At 50.1% G+C, this 16,706-nt stretch overlaps 4 protein-coding genes across 4 annotated transcripts; 2 read left to right on the top strand and 2 right to left on the bottom strand.

Annotated features, from left to right (window-relative positions):
* Positions 1-130: 130 nt before the first annotated feature.
* On the bottom strand, positions 131-1,943 carry BC939DRAFT_475863 (uncharacterized protein; the record flags this gene model as incomplete). The annotated part of the gene is made up of 6 exons (XM_051558541.1): positions 131-157; positions 347-562; positions 608-645; positions 866-879; positions 1,625-1,723; positions 1,840-1,943. The coding sequence occupies 6 exons, from the start codon at positions 1,941-1,943 to the stop codon at positions 131-133; spliced, it is 498 nt and encodes a 165-aa protein (XP_051413676.1).
* A 3,132-nt stretch (positions 1,944-5,075) lies between these two features.
* Positions 5,076-9,029, top strand: BC939DRAFT_501852 (protein-tyrosine phosphatase-like protein; the record flags this gene model as incomplete). Its single annotated transcript, XM_051560220.1, has 5 exons — positions 5,076-6,130; positions 6,236-6,577; positions 6,687-6,856; positions 6,953-7,185; positions 7,293-9,029. 5 exons carry the CDS (start codon positions 5,076-5,078, stop codon positions 9,027-9,029), a joined length of 3,537 nt encoding a protein of 1,178 aa, XP_051413675.1.
* Positions 9,030-12,216: 3,187 nt separating this feature from the next.
* On the top strand, positions 12,217-14,467 carry BC939DRAFT_395574 (kinase-like domain-containing protein; the record flags this gene model as incomplete). The annotated part of the gene is made up of 6 exons (XM_051552237.1): positions 12,217-12,456; positions 13,096-13,269; positions 13,350-13,488; positions 13,626-13,780; positions 14,071-14,106; positions 14,243-14,467. The coding sequence occupies 6 exons, from the start codon at positions 12,217-12,219 to the stop codon at positions 14,465-14,467; spliced, it is 969 nt and encodes a 322-aa protein (XP_051413674.1).
* A 34-nt stretch (positions 14,468-14,501) lies between these two features.
* Positions 14,502-16,362, bottom strand: BC939DRAFT_115906 (uncharacterized protein). Its single transcript, XM_051549960.1, has 3 exons — positions 15,804-16,362; positions 15,665-15,676; positions 14,502-15,533 (listed from the first exon to the last, which is right to left on the bottom strand). Exons 1-3 carry the CDS (start codon positions 16,128-16,130, stop codon positions 14,568-14,570), a joined length of 1,305 nt encoding a protein of 434 aa, XP_051413673.1. The 5' UTR covers positions 16,131-16,362; the 3' UTR covers positions 14,502-14,567.
* Positions 16,363-16,706: the final 344 nt, after the last annotated feature.

Here is a 16,706-nt window from a genome sequence, read left to right as displayed (position 1 = left end):
TGCAGCCAAGTAGGCCATTGCAAAACCAACTTTAAGGATAGCCCCGAGGATCCTAAGAACACTTTCGAATGACAAGCTGTCTTTTTTTTTTTTTTTTTTTTTACGGATGGGGCATACAGAACAGTCAGAACTAACCCTTCTTAACAGGCGCGCAGAGCTAATCGTCACTTACCGCTCCTAACATAATGCAATACACCTAGGTGTTGATCCTGATACTGCTATTCCTGCAGCGCCTGCTCCAGATGCTCTTGCTACTCCTGCAGCCCCTGCTGCTGAAATACCCCTTGCACGAAGGTCTTTCACTGAAGATTCGGTGGCAAGAGTTATAGAAAATAACCGCCACTACCTTGGGCATATGGTCAAGTGTAGATATTGCAGGGCCGAGATGTGGATGCAAGAGCGGTGCAATGGAACTTTCAAGAGGAACCCATAGTTCATGCTTTGCTGCTCGAAGGGCTCCACAGCGCAGTTCCGCATTGACCCTCCAAAGCCCTGACCCAAGGTATCCAGAGAACTCTCGATTGATGGAGCTGACCACGAGAAGGTCAGAAGAGAGCAAGAGCTTTCATTTACACATTCGAAGGTACGACAAATCCCTTTCCTTCACATTGATGGCTGCAACGGTTGACAGAAGCTTGGCGAGTGCTGCAGGCGGCATATATATGCTTCGCATCTAGAGAGATGTGTGCCATTATTATGGAAACCTTTTTCCAGAGCGTGGGCTCAATGACATGTCCAAGTTTGCACAGATCTGTTTCTATGAGCCACTTAGTCAAGTAACTCGCCGCAAGTCCCTCTATCCTCAGCTGGGGAAAGGTATTTTAATGAAGCTTTAGGCCATGCTCGAACGAATCAGTCCACTTACCCATGCCTACAAGACTATACGTGAGTATAAGAGATTCAATTATGATCGCATTGCTCAATTCAGGGTTGCCCTGAAGGCCGGTATCAGGTATGGGAATATCAGGTGTTACCAGTACAACCTTCCGTGTCTTATGAAATCGTCGTTTTGTTGCCAAACGAATATGGCGGCGAGAAAAGATCACTCTCTAGAAGAGTGGCGTGACCAGGTAGAAAGAGTCATGAAGACGAATGCCAAATATGATTCTCTTCGTTGTGTCCTCCTCCATCCTCGAGGCGAAGTCGGTCAGAGCTTCAAAGCATATCCATTACTTGACCCGGGAGATGCCATAGAGCTAGAGTCCGATCCAGCGCCAGATCATACTGAAGCTCAGGGCCAGAGCAAGTCGGGGTTCAGGCAGCAAATGTGACCGCAAACGGCACTCAGGATCCTTTGAGGGGTGCAAGGACGAGGAGAGCAACCAGCAGGAAACTGATGCTGAGGACGATGTGCTATTGGAGGTGATGGCAAGAAATTCATGTCGCTTCACCGATTTACAACACACCGACTACAGACTAGGGAGATCAGTGAACGAGAAAATCGATGTTACTTTTAGTCTATTGGTCGCCTTGCCGAGTGGTGCGTGGCGAGCCAGTATGCCAGAATCGAGATGCAGCGTGTTTTAAGCAGTGTGAATAAAAAAATCGAAAGGTGTAAAACTGCTCTGACATGAGCTCAAGACAGACAAAGGAGAAGAAGAGCCAAAGATGGATATACATATACCTGTGCAAATAGTTTAACTGTGGGCGTCGCTTCGACATGACCGCATTATCCAGTTTAACAAGATAGTCGCTGCATTGATCGCTCTCTTCAGGAACCTGTCTACATACACATGTCGCAATAGAAGGGCTACTAGGACGCAGTTTAGACGCTCTGTTTGGTTTCGACTCTGGAACCCTATAGCTCAGGAAACAGAAACAGCTTTCGAGTGATCCAACCTCAAGGAGCCGCCGGAAGGACCACTGAGCTTCAAGATCTTCAAATATATAATACAACTGTGGTATTCTTCAGTGGGGATGAAGAAGGATGAGGCTGAAGTCATGCTTGCCAGTGAAAGACACGGAGAAACAACCCCTTGGAAAATGGTGGCGACCAATGAATCAGTCGTGTCAGTGGCCCGGAGCTTTTCGTCGTCACCGATAAATGAATCGTTCGAACTTTTTCCGCATTAAGCATCAGGCGGCTTCAATTTACCTCCTATATCCCTAGTCTCCCATTCTAGATGCATTTATAGATATTCCCTAGTAATAAGGCACGACCTGCCATTATTAAAAGAGCATTGCGTTTTTCACAGATATCGATCCCACATACTCCGTAGGCCGCAAAAACACGCATGTTGCTGGCGAGCGCATTATCCTTTCTGGGACTCACACAAGCACCCACCTCAAGCCTGCGATCACTAGTCATGTAGCTCCAGGCGCTTTTGCAACTCATCTCCTATTTCTACTAAAATTGCAGGCAAGGGAGCCGCTCCCATCGCGACAGTACGAGAACCCATCGGTGAACAGAAATGCGTCAAGGAGAAGCCAAATCTATGAATTCGGCCCATGTACCCTGATGATCACCTCGAGATCGAGAAGTACAAGGGCATTACCTTGGAGGATCTGCCCAAACACGTAAGGATCGCGCGTTTCTTGGAGTAGAAGGGCAATGAGCCCCCTCACATCGCCTGCAGGAGAAACAGCCAGGCTTGCCACCAGGACGTTGAGAAAAACAAACTTAGCTCAATATCAATGTCGGTCACAGCGAAAGCGGCATCGGCTGCCGGTGGTACGTCTTCACAGAGCACCGATACCGAGACAAGGTCTTCCAAGTTTGTCGGGGGCGTCACAAGCAGTGCTTTCGCGCCCTCACCATCCTCTTCTTCGCCATTGGCAGCAGGGATTTCAGAGCCATCTTTGACACCTTTGCCATCCTCTCAGTCCATAACTGCAGCTCCACAACCGTTGTCTAGGCATTCAGTACAATTCTCCCTGTGACCTTACTCTCTAGCTGCTCAGCCACAAGCATCGCTTGACATTAATATACCCGCGTTCTTTTTCGACATTGTCAGTTGTCCCTCATGCACAACAGAACATTTTTCGCCCTCAAAGCCAGCAATCGACACTACTCCTCCTTCTCCACCATTCATAGGTCTTACCTACACACGACCATCAAAAGATGCACCCGCAGAAGCGCCTAGCAGTAGGTTTACTATCTCAAACCGCATACACGCCACAGAAATATCATCACTGCGGAGTATGTGAGATGCCCTTTAATAATGGCCGGTCGTGCCTTATAGGAGACTAGAAATATAGGAGGTAGTCCAATGCTCTTAATAAAGAATCGGCACCGAGTGGCGATGGATTCAGAGAAATGGAGGCACTTTATATAAACAAGACAATATGGTGAATACGCCCCAATCACCGGTCGCCTGCGAACCTATTCCTGCCACTCAATACACCATACTTGAGAGCAATGAACAGCGCCTCGCCAATCAATACATTCCATCAGCTATTCGATCTCCCCATCCGATGCGACCGACGGGGAATGCTCGCAGATAGGGTCGTAGCCTATGCCATCGCTTTCACTATCTACGAGTGAAGTAACAGAGCACATATGGCCAGGACACTCTAACTTTTCAGATTTAACACACCCACAAGAACCATGTTATTTCAGCGAATTTTCGGGCGTAGTGACACCCAGGTTCTCCGATTCACCACCCATGGCCAGCGCAATCGGTCCCATCGATACAGTGCTCCCAAACTTATTCTTGTGTAGTACTTATGAACCCCCTGACACCGATACCGATATGATAACGTGCCATAAGGCACCAGGGCTTGCACTCGGCTCGAGTAACTCCATCACCTCGGTTGTATACCCCTCCAGGATATGTGTTGCCAGCCAAAGCGCCACGTTCGGCACCCCTATCAGACACACGTTCGATCGAATAAGGAGCAATTACTCAAAAGCCGCCATCCTATAGTCATAACAGGAAACCAGGCATATCGCACCATCAATATCATTTACATATTACCTCAATAGGCAAGGACTTAGATTGATGTACCTATGGCGAAGGATGACCTGATCCCGTATTTGGTAGACAAAGACAACAAAAGACAACACGGATGAAGAAATACGAATGACTGTGGACGATGAAGAGTTGCAGGTGACTGGCTTTAGAAAGTTTGCTGGCACCTAACACAAACATGGCTCTCATTAAGCTTCCCCAGGCTCACTGTAGCATCACTCCTGGAGGAACCACCATGATTGCTACCAGCGTCACCATCACTCATTAAGTATGATATTATATAATAAAAACAATGAACATGTACAAATGCGCATGGAAATGTGCCAAAGATGAGTGTCATTGATAGCGCTTGGAGACGAAGTGGCCCAAGGGACGCAATGTGATGCAGGTTCGTATGATGCATAGAGCTCAAATTGGAGCACTTGACGCGTTCTAATCGTGTCAGTTTGTCAGCTTCACTGAAGGGAGTCGTGAACGGGGCAGGGCGGTACATCGACATATTTGAGACTGAGTGCTATTGTTAAACGGTATGCTATGCGCGCAAGCTTAGCTGGGAGGTTGTAGACGCGCGCGCATGGGAATGATCAAACAGGTAAAAGTTCAAACCACCGAAAATGTCACTCCTGAAATTGTCCTGTAACTGTCTCATTCGTGCCTGGTGCGGCGCAGATTTAATGAAAATTTCAGCGTACAGCAATTTTCCTCCAGTCTTGAAGTAATACGCCACTGCCGGGTTCGTGTAAACCAGGCGCAAGCATCCTTCATCCGATCTCTTCTTTGCATCCTGCACAGCGGGGAGTCTTTGCTATTTTGAGTTTGGTGTGTATCCCATTCATTGGTGTAGTCAAAGCCCAGGTGTGTACGCACCACAAGCCTATTTGCCCGATGAAGAAGACATCGCCTCAGCCGCATGTGAACGTGTCTCAAAATGGGTGTTGGTCCCCCACGCTTTGACCACGGACAAAAAAGGCTGTCCGTGGTGGAAGGCAAGGAGCGAGTGATTTCGACCAGCAGCAACCACCTTTTGTCTCATTTCGACTCATTGCATTTCCTCATCCCACTCTCTCACTTCATTCATCGACATCCATCCCCCTCAACCCTACCGACTTTCCCTTCAGCCCTATTCCCAAGAACAGCGCCCACGCCTATCCACCCGCCCGCAGTATGGACGCCCTTACTCAGTCAGAGTTCGCTTGGTGTCTGCCGGGCGAAATCATCCAGGTGCGCTTCGACCACGACTTTGACTTTTCTCCAGTCAACCCCCTTGGTGACTCTTCCTTCTCCTCCTCTTCTTCCTCCCCATGGGCTGAGCCACTCAAGAGCATCATATACCAATCCGCAGAAGCACCTGCATCCCTCCAGGGCACAGCATCCACATCGGATACCTTCCTCTCTCCAAGTCCTGAGCGCAGCTGTGCCAAGAAATCAAAAGCCCACCCTGTACAGAACCCATTGGCTACGCTTCTTTCTGCAGCTGGAAACACCATTCACAGCAGACTCACCCAGGACTCCTCAGATCTATCTCAGCATCATCATCATTACCATAACCATTATCAAAACCATCAACAGCGGGACTCATCTAGTCAGCATCACTCGCTACATCATGGACATCATGGATACACACATCACCACAACCGGAGCCGCACACACCCTGGACACGACCTGAATAAGCAGCATTCATTGGGGTCTGGTTCGATGTCACAAGACCCGGGCAAGCCTGCTTTGAGGACATGTCTGGTCATTACCAATTTCCGGATCTGCTCGACGCAACAGTCCCCATTGGGACACGATACGATCCTGGCGCAGGTCGCACACAGCTCGATTGCCACAATCACGCTTCAGGAACACCGAATCAGTCTCACGCTCAAGTTCGATTCTCCGCAATACATAATTTCGCAGCAATCACATGGCCCGCCCACCATTAGCGATGTGATGTCCTGTTTGCGAAGACTGGTGTTTAATGAAGAGGTCAGAACCCGGTTTCCGTATTCGATAGGACAGTTCCTTCTAGAGCAGGATCGGAGGGCGGCTGTGGAAGGGAAAGATGTTGGACAGACCAGGGCGAATCTGTGGACTGCCGAGGATGTCATTGTGCCATCGTCAAGGAGCAAACGAAACGCGTCCTGTGGAGAACCTTCGGAAAAGCGGATGTTGGGATGGACTGGGGGATACGATATCCACAGAGAATTCAAGCGGTTGAATTTTGACGATTCTTTATGGTATGGTCAGTCGCATTAGGTGTTATCTCGCTCTAAAGGATATCAGCATGGATTATACATTGACCTTGCTTGCCTATTTTTTTTTTTTTTTTTATCATTGAACAGGACGGTAGCGCATCTGAATAGAGACTTCGAGTTGTCGCCAACATACCCAGAGCAATATATTATGCCGATCAGCTTCCTCGACCATGGTGGTGCGAGCTCCTCGGTAGATCAGGCAGCACGGTTCTCAACTTCTCCAGGATCTGATCCACCATCCTCATTGCATACCCATGCCGCGTCCGGGTTTCCGGAGCCTCGGCACTCCTACAGCGCCAATGCATGCATGAAGCAACTGGCTGCCTTCCGATCGAATAAGCGATTTCCGATGATTTGCTGGAGGTCGCCCGATACGGGTCTTGTTCTTATGAGGAGCTCGCAGCCAATGGTTGGGTTTCTCGGCGCTAGGTAAGGCCGCGGAGGGGAGCAAGATACCTTTTTTATTGCAGGAACGGAATTTGCTCCTGCATGCATTAATGCTCGCTATGATTCATACATCAAACGTACGGCTTTTTAGAGGGCCTGAGGATGAGACTTATATCAGGACGGTTTTGACAACCGCGGCCAGAGAACATCGTCGCTCTCATTCGGGTCGGAAATGTACGCCAAAACTGTGTATCATGGACGCTCGTGCGTATACATCCGCTGTCGCTAATGGATATGTTGGGGGTGGTCGCGAGAATCCAGGTACGAGGATGGTATAGCTGAAGAATGATGTTTTCGCTGGCGTCTTTAGCGGTGAAGATTTAGCTCACCATCGACGCTCATACTTTGTGTATGTAGACCACTATCCGAACGCCACGATATCGTACATGTCTCTTGCCAATATTCATGTCATTGCCAATTCTCATCAAACCCTTCTCAAGGCGGTATCAACTCAGTCGGACTCGACAAACTGGTTCACGCTGATCGAATCGACGGGATGGTTAACACACGTCGCCGATCTACTGAAAGCTGCATCCGGGCGTGAAGGCATCGTCGGAAAGATGCTTGACCAAAACTGCTCGCTTCTGGTGGTAATTACCTCATGGATTCTGGACCACATGTATCAGACTCGGACATTGAGGATAGTTTCGTTAACCATTTTTTTTTTTTTTTTTTTATACTTGAAAATTGTTCACAGCATTGCACAGATGGATGGGATAGAACTACACAACTCGTCTCATTGGCTCAGATCCTCTTGGATCCGTACTACAGGACCATACAGGGTCTTCGCGTATTGATCGAGAAGGAATGGCTATCTGCCGGTCACCCATTCCAGTCACGCACAGACGCACTGTCCAGCCAAAAGAAAGCAATGTCGGTGTCACCCTTGGAGGATGAACCTCAGGACTCGTGGCGGGCATCTGCGACGATGCTTCACTCTAGTCCCAACGGCGCTAAGGAGTCGATATCCTTCTCGCGAAAAAAATGGAAACGACCGTTGCTTTCAGACTCCGAGTCCAAGGTGGAGTCGAAAACGACCTTACCGTCTACGTGTCTTCCAGAGACTCGGCCGACACCCTCTGTAGAGAATGGAAGTCCCTCAATGCGGCCTCCTGTTCTGCCCTCGTCGTTCACGGGAACGCCATCTTCGCCAAAGTACACTCCCATGCCGGTGCAGACAGTCCCACTCGCACCTTCGCCCGTATTTTTGCTCTTCCTGACGTGTCTGCATCACATTGTTCAGCAACATCCGACTCGATTCGAGTATAATGACTATCTGCTCGTGGTGCTCGCACGCGCCGCGGCCGGGTTTTCTCCGTTTGGCGATTTCCTGTACAACAATGAACATGAGCGTGCACAGGACCGGCTGAGGGAGCGGACATTGTCGATCTGGAAATGGGTTCACGAGAACCAAGGCTGGTTCACGAGTCATGATTACATCCCTCCGGAACTGGGAGAACGTACATCAAGGAACTTGGGCGAGGGTGGATGGCGCGAGCATGTATTGCATGTGCAGACAGGGGGTCGGTTCACGTCACTGTGGACAGAGTATTACTTTAATTCGACGCCGAATTGGTTCCCAGATCCGAGGATGGTGCTCTCGAATGCGACTTCGTTCTATGACAGATCAGGGTCAGGAGGTCAACTGGAGAAGCCGGTGGGGCTGCGGTGTTTAAGGCATCATGTACGGGTGCTGGCGGATCCGTGGTATGGGAGCCAGTTTGATGAGACGCAATTGCAGCATATTGCATTCCCGGGTGCTGCGTCGATGCAGCAACATGGTTATTGTCCGCAGGGTGGACACGGTCCTGGGCAAAACATTGGCACGGTGACGACGATACCACCAGCGCTAGCGTCGTTGAAGGGCCAGGAAATGCACATGTACTATATGCTGGCGCAGCATCTACGGGCGAAACGACGCAAGCTGATGCAGAGAGCATTCCGAAGTTGGCGTAAGTGGGCAAGACGAAGGGTTGCGGTTAAGCCCGCGAGGGAGGATGGGTGGGAAGATGGAGCAATCTCGGGTAGTAATAGTAGTCAGGAGGACGACTTTCGCCATGAGGATATGGAGTCGGACGATAATGATGAGGAGGAGGAGGAGGAGGAAGGGGACATTAAAAGGAAGAGAGCGGCCCCAGAGCTGAAGATCCTGGGAGCGAAGAAGGGAATTGAGGTGGTGATGGGACGGATTTTGGAGAGTGGGCCGTTCTTTGGAGAGCGAATCACGCTTGAATATGAGGAAGACACTGAGGAAGAGGAGGAGCAAGCTGCGAGGAATGAGGAGGAAGAAATAAGGAGGAGGGTAATGGAAGGGATAGAGGGCGAGATTGGGGGGATAGTGGTAGATGAGTCCGAGGAAGGACTTGAGGGTGCTTTTGATGACTTTGGGTTCCCAGTAGGAGTCGATGAGAAGGAGGTGTTTATTGCGGTGTGAGTGTGAAGCATAGAAGGTAATAAAAAAGTGAGATACAGCTTTGTACAACTGTAGCAGTTATGAGTGCAAAGGAACAGGTCCAGAAAGCAGGCCGTTTGTCTGGTTGGCCCTTTTGAGCTGCTATGCAGATGAGACGAGACGAGGACAGAGTCGCGTTTCCGTGAGACTCGCGACAACGGGAGCCAGAAAAGGACCAATGAAGGAGGAGGGAGCTTGAGAGGAATGGTGGGCTCGAGTCTTTTACTGCTCCCAAACTAACAAACAGACAGGGATGGGATGGGATGGGATCTGGATGTAACCGCTTGCTAACGCGATATGATTAGCCAAACAGATTAAAGAAGTTGGCATAGAACGCGTACCTCCCTTTCCCCCTCTCCCAGTTGGTCGGTGCACTGTGCTGAAACCCCGATCGTGCAGAGCACTTGCAGAGTACTTGCAGAGCAATGATAATGTTTGCAAGCATTCTGGCGCGGTACAAACGTTCGTTACTGATTCACTGGTACTTTGTCGCCTCTGTGTCTGTGTTAGCGTTAGTGTCCAATTCCTGGTTTTCCTTCTTTCAAATAATACAAATACAAATCGGCAAGAAATGGAAGCAGTATGAGGCTCTAGGGAGGAAGAATTAAGCATGCCGACAAAAAAAAAAAAAAAAAAAAAAAAAAGCAGTATGGACAAGAGCTTCTGCAACCTCTCAGTGTAACATACAAGCAGAGGAGGCCAAGTGGATCGGACGGGGATGTGGAGGCCTTTACTACCGATCTTATGTATCCACACTTCCCCAGTTCCAGTTCTCTCATGTAGGAAAGATGCGACAACCACACATGCCCTTTTTATGCGATCGATCAGCACACAACATGCATCCTCTTTTGCATGGTGAAGTGGGAGCTGTCCCTTTTCACTGCTTCCGCTCTTTTTTTTTCTTCCTTTTTATCTGTCGCGCGAGGAAGGCGGAGTGTGTCGGGGTAAAGTTGAGTGGGACAGGTTGCTTGAGTATAAAACCATCCCGACTAAGCGACTAGGAGCACTTTCATTTTGCGCTTTTTCTCTGCTTCCTTTGGACTACCGCCTAATACACTTTTTTTCCCCTTTCAACTGCCTCCCATTCCTACACACGCTTTGTCTGTCTGTCTTTATTTAATTCATCTCTTTATTTCCTGTCAGCCCTACCACATCGTCGATTTCATATTAGCAGACAACGCCTTTGTTCACATATCCACAGATATACCCCCAACTTTACAATACGCAACTCATTCCCTCGATCCAACCTTCATTCGCATTTACCAAAGACATAAAAAAAAAGCCATAGGACCATATTGACTATCAACGACCTTCCTCAACATGAACTATCAGCTACAAACATCACCCGCCCAGCTTCTCAGACACCTACGGCACACACAAGGTAAAGAATTAAGTTTTGTATCATCAACGTATTTGAATTTGATCCTACCATCCCCTACTTTTTATAACATCTCCTGCTCGATACTGCCATTCTCACACTACAGATCAAGATGAGGAACAGTTCTCCGATTTCACTGCAGAGAGGACCAGGTCCTCTTCAGTGGTCTTTGCAGGCCAGAAACCTTTTTTTCATTCACAAGTTCAGCGTACCCCGCTTTCCCCAGCCGCCCAGTCAAGCCAATCCATATCTTTACGGGCAAAGAAGCAGCTAGATCTGACTCGAGAGGGATCCCCGTTCATAGGAATTGAGATGAGCTCTCCGACGATCAGTGAGAGCTCTGGATTGGGACCGTGTCCACAAGTACACCTTTACGAGCCATCGCATCGGCAGCGAGCACAACGACAACAGCAGGATGGTCGCTTCCAGCAGGGGACAGGACATCGTCGTCGATCGACAGTTCAGTTTGAGGCAACAGCAATAACTGACCATGAGCATGACCGTTACCATCACCACCATAATATGAACAACTCTACTGCAGTCAAGCAGCGTAATAACCTATATAATGATCATCAAGCTAGTACGCAGTTGGAGGATAGTGTGGACAGCTTGACTGTGAATGCAGTGCCCTCGACTAGTGCGAGTAGAACTGATGTGAAATTATACCCAGCCGTTACCATCACTCGGTCGACCACCGTCATTAGCGCCACGAGTCACAATGGGAGAACGAAGCTGACGCGCCGACTGTCGTATTTGGCACATGCGGGGGACCTAGAGGACGGGGCGGAGCAGAACATCGTAGTAGAGGGTCCTGACCAAGTTCTAAACAATCTCCCTGAAGCCAAGGGAAATTCCCCTGGTGGTAAGGAATACTTCTTGTCCACGAAGAATCACCCTCAGCGACAGTCTCCGCAGTCTGCTGTTTCTCCTGCACACCGCTCTGGCGGTCCAAAGTCGAGGCTGTTCCAGGACATGAATGCCACAGGTCCAGTGCCAATCCCCAAGTTGTATAGGCGCTTGCTTCAAGTGTTTAGACCTCCTTTAGAGTCTTTAGATTTTGATTCCGGTGTCCCTTCTGCAGATCCCATTGCTTCTGTCGTGAACAGGTCCCAAACACATGGTCCTTTAGGTCTTCCATCGAGATCTCAGAATAACAACAACAACAATGACAGCAGTAATAACTGTGGTAGCCTTAGGACCCTGCCTCCTAACCAAAAGCCCTCCATCGATCGAGCTCGGATTTCTTCATCTGCTGCTGCTGCTGCGCCCAACACAAAGGTCACATCGCCTATTCACAGACCACCCGAATCGACCGGGTTCCGGGTACGGTTCCTTAAAAAGTTAATGTCATCGCCCAACTTGAACACAGTTGTCCATCCAATGGCTGTCGCCCCTGACGTCGCAGCCCCAGGTCCATGCGTTGAGTTTGTGCCAGCACAGGTCCCGCCCCTGCCGTACTCGGCCTATCCGACATTGACATCGGACTTTGAGCACGAACACTCTTGCCCCGTGAGCCAGCGGATTCAGGAACGATGCAATGGAGGACGGCCGAGTGCGGTGAGGTTACCTAGGGAGCCGGCGCGTACGCCGACGTTGCAATCAAAGTACGGTGTTCCGGGTCGTGAGCTGGGCGCGGGTACGCAGGCGCAGGTGATGCTATTGCGAGCAAAGTCGCCCAAGAAGCTCAAGGGCGCTGTCATAACGACTGCATCAATTGAGAGACCCACGTCTGCTGACCTCCGACCGGAAGACGCGTTCTTGAGTCCGCGGCTGTCTTCAGGGATGATGACGATGACGACAGAAGATGAGGTCACGCCGGAGCAGAGGGAGGCCTACAGGAGGAGACTCCTCCAGAGGACGAACACGGACCAGTTGCCGGTGAATGCTCAGGGGGGATTGATCTATGCGATCAAGAAGTTCAGACCGCCCAAGGCTACAGAGACACATCGACAGTATTTGAAGAAGGTCTGTGCGGAGTTCTGCATCTCGACATCGATGGACCATGAGAACATCATCCGGACGATTGATTTAGTACGCGACCAGCCTGGGCAGGATCTCGACGACGACGACGATGATGATGGTGGCGATAACAACAGAGATAAAGTGGAGGAGCAGCAGGGGCGGAGGGGGCATTATGAAGGCATGGGTAGGAAGGCGGACGAACAGCGAAGGGATGATGATAAGGATTGCAGTTGTCCGAGGGAGCACCGGCGACGAGTTCGGGCGGTCGAGAGTGTGAGCGGATCGGGGATGAGATCTGGAGGGGATGATCGACAGCATACGGAGGCACCGTCGTATCCGACGGCTTTGAGGCACCCTCATCGATCTGTACCTCGAAGACCTGTGTCCGTCAGGGCCCAGCGACGACGATCTGTGGATTCGTCATCGAATCGAAGTAGCGTTATCGGAGCCCAGGATGACTATGAAGGACAATACGGGTATAGACACACACAGCATCTTTGCCATCACGCTCACCATCATCGCGACTGCCGTCGCCAGCAAGCTCACCATCACTTCCAGAACAAGCAGCAGGCCGAGGTGGCCGTGACGGCGGCGACCAAGAAAATGAAAAAGAGGCAGCAGCAGCAACGGTTGGAGCAGGAGATGCGACGGAGGGAAGTCCAGCGGTTGAAGAAGCAGAGGCAGCTGGGGAAGAAGCAGCATGCGAAGCAATTGCGTCTGGAACAGTTCCCGGAATACTGTATGGTGATGGAATTTGCAGCGGGAGGAGATTTGTTCCAGCTGTTGACAAGGTCCTCTCCGCCGATCGGTCTACTGGAGAAGTATTGCCTGTGGAGGCAACTTGTGAATGGTGTGCAGCACATGCACAGCATGGGCGTTGCTGTAAGTCTGTGTTGTTATCGTTGTTTTAATTTTAATTTTATTTTTGTGTGTTTAACATGGGTCCTTTCTCTGTTTGTTAGCACCGCGATCTGAAGCCCGAGAACCTTTTGATCGATGCGACGGGCAGGATTCTGAAGATAACGGACTTTGGGATCGCGAATGTGTTCAAGTCCGTGGGCGACCCCAGTCCGTTGCCCTGCAGGGGCATCATCGGCAGCGGTAAGTTTTTCTCTATCCACTTTTCTCCTTCCCTCCCTCTCTTTATTATTTTTTTCCTCGTGTTTTATTCCTACAACAGCTTCCAACAGTGTCTTTTTTTTTTTTTTTTTTTTTTTTTTTTTTCGCTCTTCCAATAGAACCGTATATTGCCCCGGAAGAGTTCTACCAGGACGAATACGACCCCCGGGCTGTGGACGTATGGGCCTGCGGGATCATCTTTTACGTGATGTATTACTCAGCCATGCCCTGGGCACGCGCGGATCGCAAGAGTGATGCCCGGTTTGCGAAATTCGTCGGTAACATTGTCACACACCGATATGGGGAAACCCAACGAAGACTGCAGTTCGAGAGGCGACAGGCTCTGAACCGAAAAGTAGCATCCGCTTGTTCGTCATCGAGCTTACTGAGCACGGCGAGCTCGCAGAGTTCGCAGAGCGTGAGGTCGTCGCATTTCTCGACCTGGAGATCATCAGCTGCGGCTGTGGCTGCGAGTGCAGGCGTGAATGGGGAGGCAGTGCCCGGGAGAGCGTATGAAGTGGGTCAGCAGAAACACCAAGGGGCTGATAAGGTAGAGAGTCCGAGTTCTTCGGCCGTAGGATCGCCAGGTTCTTACCCTTCGTCGTCATCATCGTCGTCATCTTCAGCAGGGAAGTTTACTCCGAAACCCAACGAGGACACAGTGATGTCTGCGGTAGCAGTACCCCTGACGGCGTACAACACATTCGCATATAATGGGCATATTGGCGGGCACGAGTTCATTGACCGGATCGAGACGCCTGGGTGCAGGAGGGTGCTTTATGCGATTTTGGAGCCTGATGCGAGGAAGAGGTTGACGATCGAGCAGGTGGTGAGGGATGAATGGGTGAGGAGAATTAGGTATTGCACGGATAGCCCAATGAAGCAGGAGGAGCAGGCGTTGCTGTGTGGAAGTGCGGGAGCCAATCATTCGCATGCCGTGCCCAAGAAAGTTCGTACTTGAGTGAAGTGGATAATAGTGCGAATAAAAATAATGTCAATAACTCTCTCTCTCTCTGTTTTATTGCAAAAGACGAGCGCGTTTTCTTTTTATGTCCATGCAGCTATTTGAATGAATGCTTCGGATCGGTTGGGAGCATAAAGCTGGGCATAATAAAGGAAGTCGCCAAGGTGACCAAGCCAGCGGCCAGGGCTTCGTTCTCGGAAGTACCCTGAAACCCTTTCAGATGCACTGTCCGTGATTCTTTTGCGATATCGTCCAGGAAAAGTTTTGTCCGCTGCAGGCGCGTGTCAAGTCTGAGTGTTGCGACCCGACCGTCGTTCGCACCTTGTAGCAGGATCAGACCCGGAAGATGGATGGTACCTATGACATGGTCAGAGTTTTCTTCAAAGAGTTGTTGTTCTTGTTGTTGTTGTTGCTGCTGTCCTCTGTTGACATCTTGTTCTTCAGCTTCGACCCACGAGTCCGTAGAAGATATAGTCGATGCTGCTGTTGCTGTTGCTGTTGCTGTTGCTGTTGCTGTTGCTGTTGCTGTTGCTGTTGCTGTTGCTGTTGCTGTTGCTGTTTCTGTTGCTGTTTCTGTTGCTGCTTCTGCTGCCTCTGTTGATGCAGAGGTCTGGTCACTGTAGAGTACTTCAAGTGTGATATCACCCAGTGTGAGGGACAACTGGCTCGGATTAGGGATATCCAACAGCACCGTCATCTGCAACATATCCTGTTCTCGTTCCTGTCCCTCATGGATTTCTGACTTTACATCCTTCACATCCGTACACTTAATTCCCGGCAAGTTATTCAGCCCCCTCAAGGTCAAATCTGACAAGAAATCGACACCATTAAGCGCATGGACACCAAGGAGTCGTCCGAGCTTGAACTGGATATCGGCGGAACCCCTGATGGTGAAGGTGTGGTAAGACTGGGTAGTGAGGGCGGCGATGAAGGTACTGAAGGCGGTGTGGGACTCGGGGGGGATGTGGAGGGGGGAGAAGGAGATGGAGGAAGTGATTTGGCCGCGAGAGACGGATGCAGGCGTGAAGGGTGAGTATAAAGAGCCGAGGTGCTCGCCCTTGTCCTGAAGAAGGAAAAAAAAATAAAAAGAGGCGCGAGAGGAATGGGCGGTGAGAGAAGGTGAGTAGTGAGCAAAATCGATCTTTGTAGGAAAGAAGAGTCTCATGAAAGTATGGCATGCGATTTCCATGGTACCTGAACAAGGACCTAGAGGAAAGATCGATTAGCGTTAATTTTTTTTTTCTTTGTACACTCTACACCGCATCGTACTACATGGTAGTATTCATTTTCCGCGGTGAATGACATGTGAATTGTAAAAAGTGTTGGTTCTTACCGTGAGTTGGACCTGCTGGATGGGCCAGGTGAACCCGGGGATGTGGGTGAGACGGGCGACGAGGCGGTCGGAGGAGAGGGTCGAGGTCCAGTGGTCGGGGCCAGTGAAGTCAATGGCCATGTCCTCGAGGTCGATGTGCTTGACCACACTCAGGTCGAACCGTTGACGGATCTTTTCCAGCACCATGTCGGTGTATCTGGTGAGTCTCCTATGCCTAGGGTGAGAAGAGGGAAGTAGGGGAGAGGAGATATATGTTTGTGTGCGTGTGTGTGTGTGAGAAAGGAAAGAGGGAGAGAGAAAGACAGGGATGCACGACGATGATGACATGTCTCTTTCTTAATCTCTCGGCGAAAAACAATAATTTCCTCTTTTGCTCAGCCCTGGTCTGTCTGGGTACCAGCACCACCATCAGCATCATCACTAGTGTCACTATCAGTATCACTACCCCAGGCGCGGCGCTGTGTCTGTGTAATTGTGTTTAGAGTATCCATGGGCATAGAGCACAGCAGTAGATCCACACAAACACACGCATATGTCCATAGTATTCAAATACCCCTCCGGAAGATCGACATTGCTAGCGTAGCTGGCGACAATACGCTCAAGGTTGTCTTTTGAATCGAACGTCTACACTCCATTGGGCCATATTGGGATCAAGTCCGTCCGCAGAGGAGTGTGATCTCCCTCAGGGCTCCTCTAGGGAGCTGGGGGGAAGAAATCGAGAGTAACCACTGTTTCCCAAGAGAGAGTGGGGAGGAGGTGTGCAGTCAGCATAGGGATGGACATGCTGGCAGCATGGGCTTTCATCCCTCGCATTCACTTCCTGGCTCGTCGTTTGAGTTTAAGCAGCCTGAGCTGAGCGCATTTAGTTTTGCCCGCAATTAATATCCTCAGTCCTCAGTCGTC

The sequence above is a fragment of the Gamsiella multidivaricata genome (genome assembly GCF_025024155.1).
Source record: "Gamsiella multidivaricata strain RSA 2152 chromosome Unknown BC939scaffold_22, whole genome shotgun sequence".
Lineage (NCBI taxonomy): Eukaryota > Fungi > Mortierellomycota > Mortierellomycetes > Mortierellales > Mortierellaceae > Gamsiella > Gamsiella multidivaricata.
The sequence above is the reverse complement of the archived record's forward strand: the minus strand, read 5'-3'. Positions and strand labels throughout refer to the sequence as shown.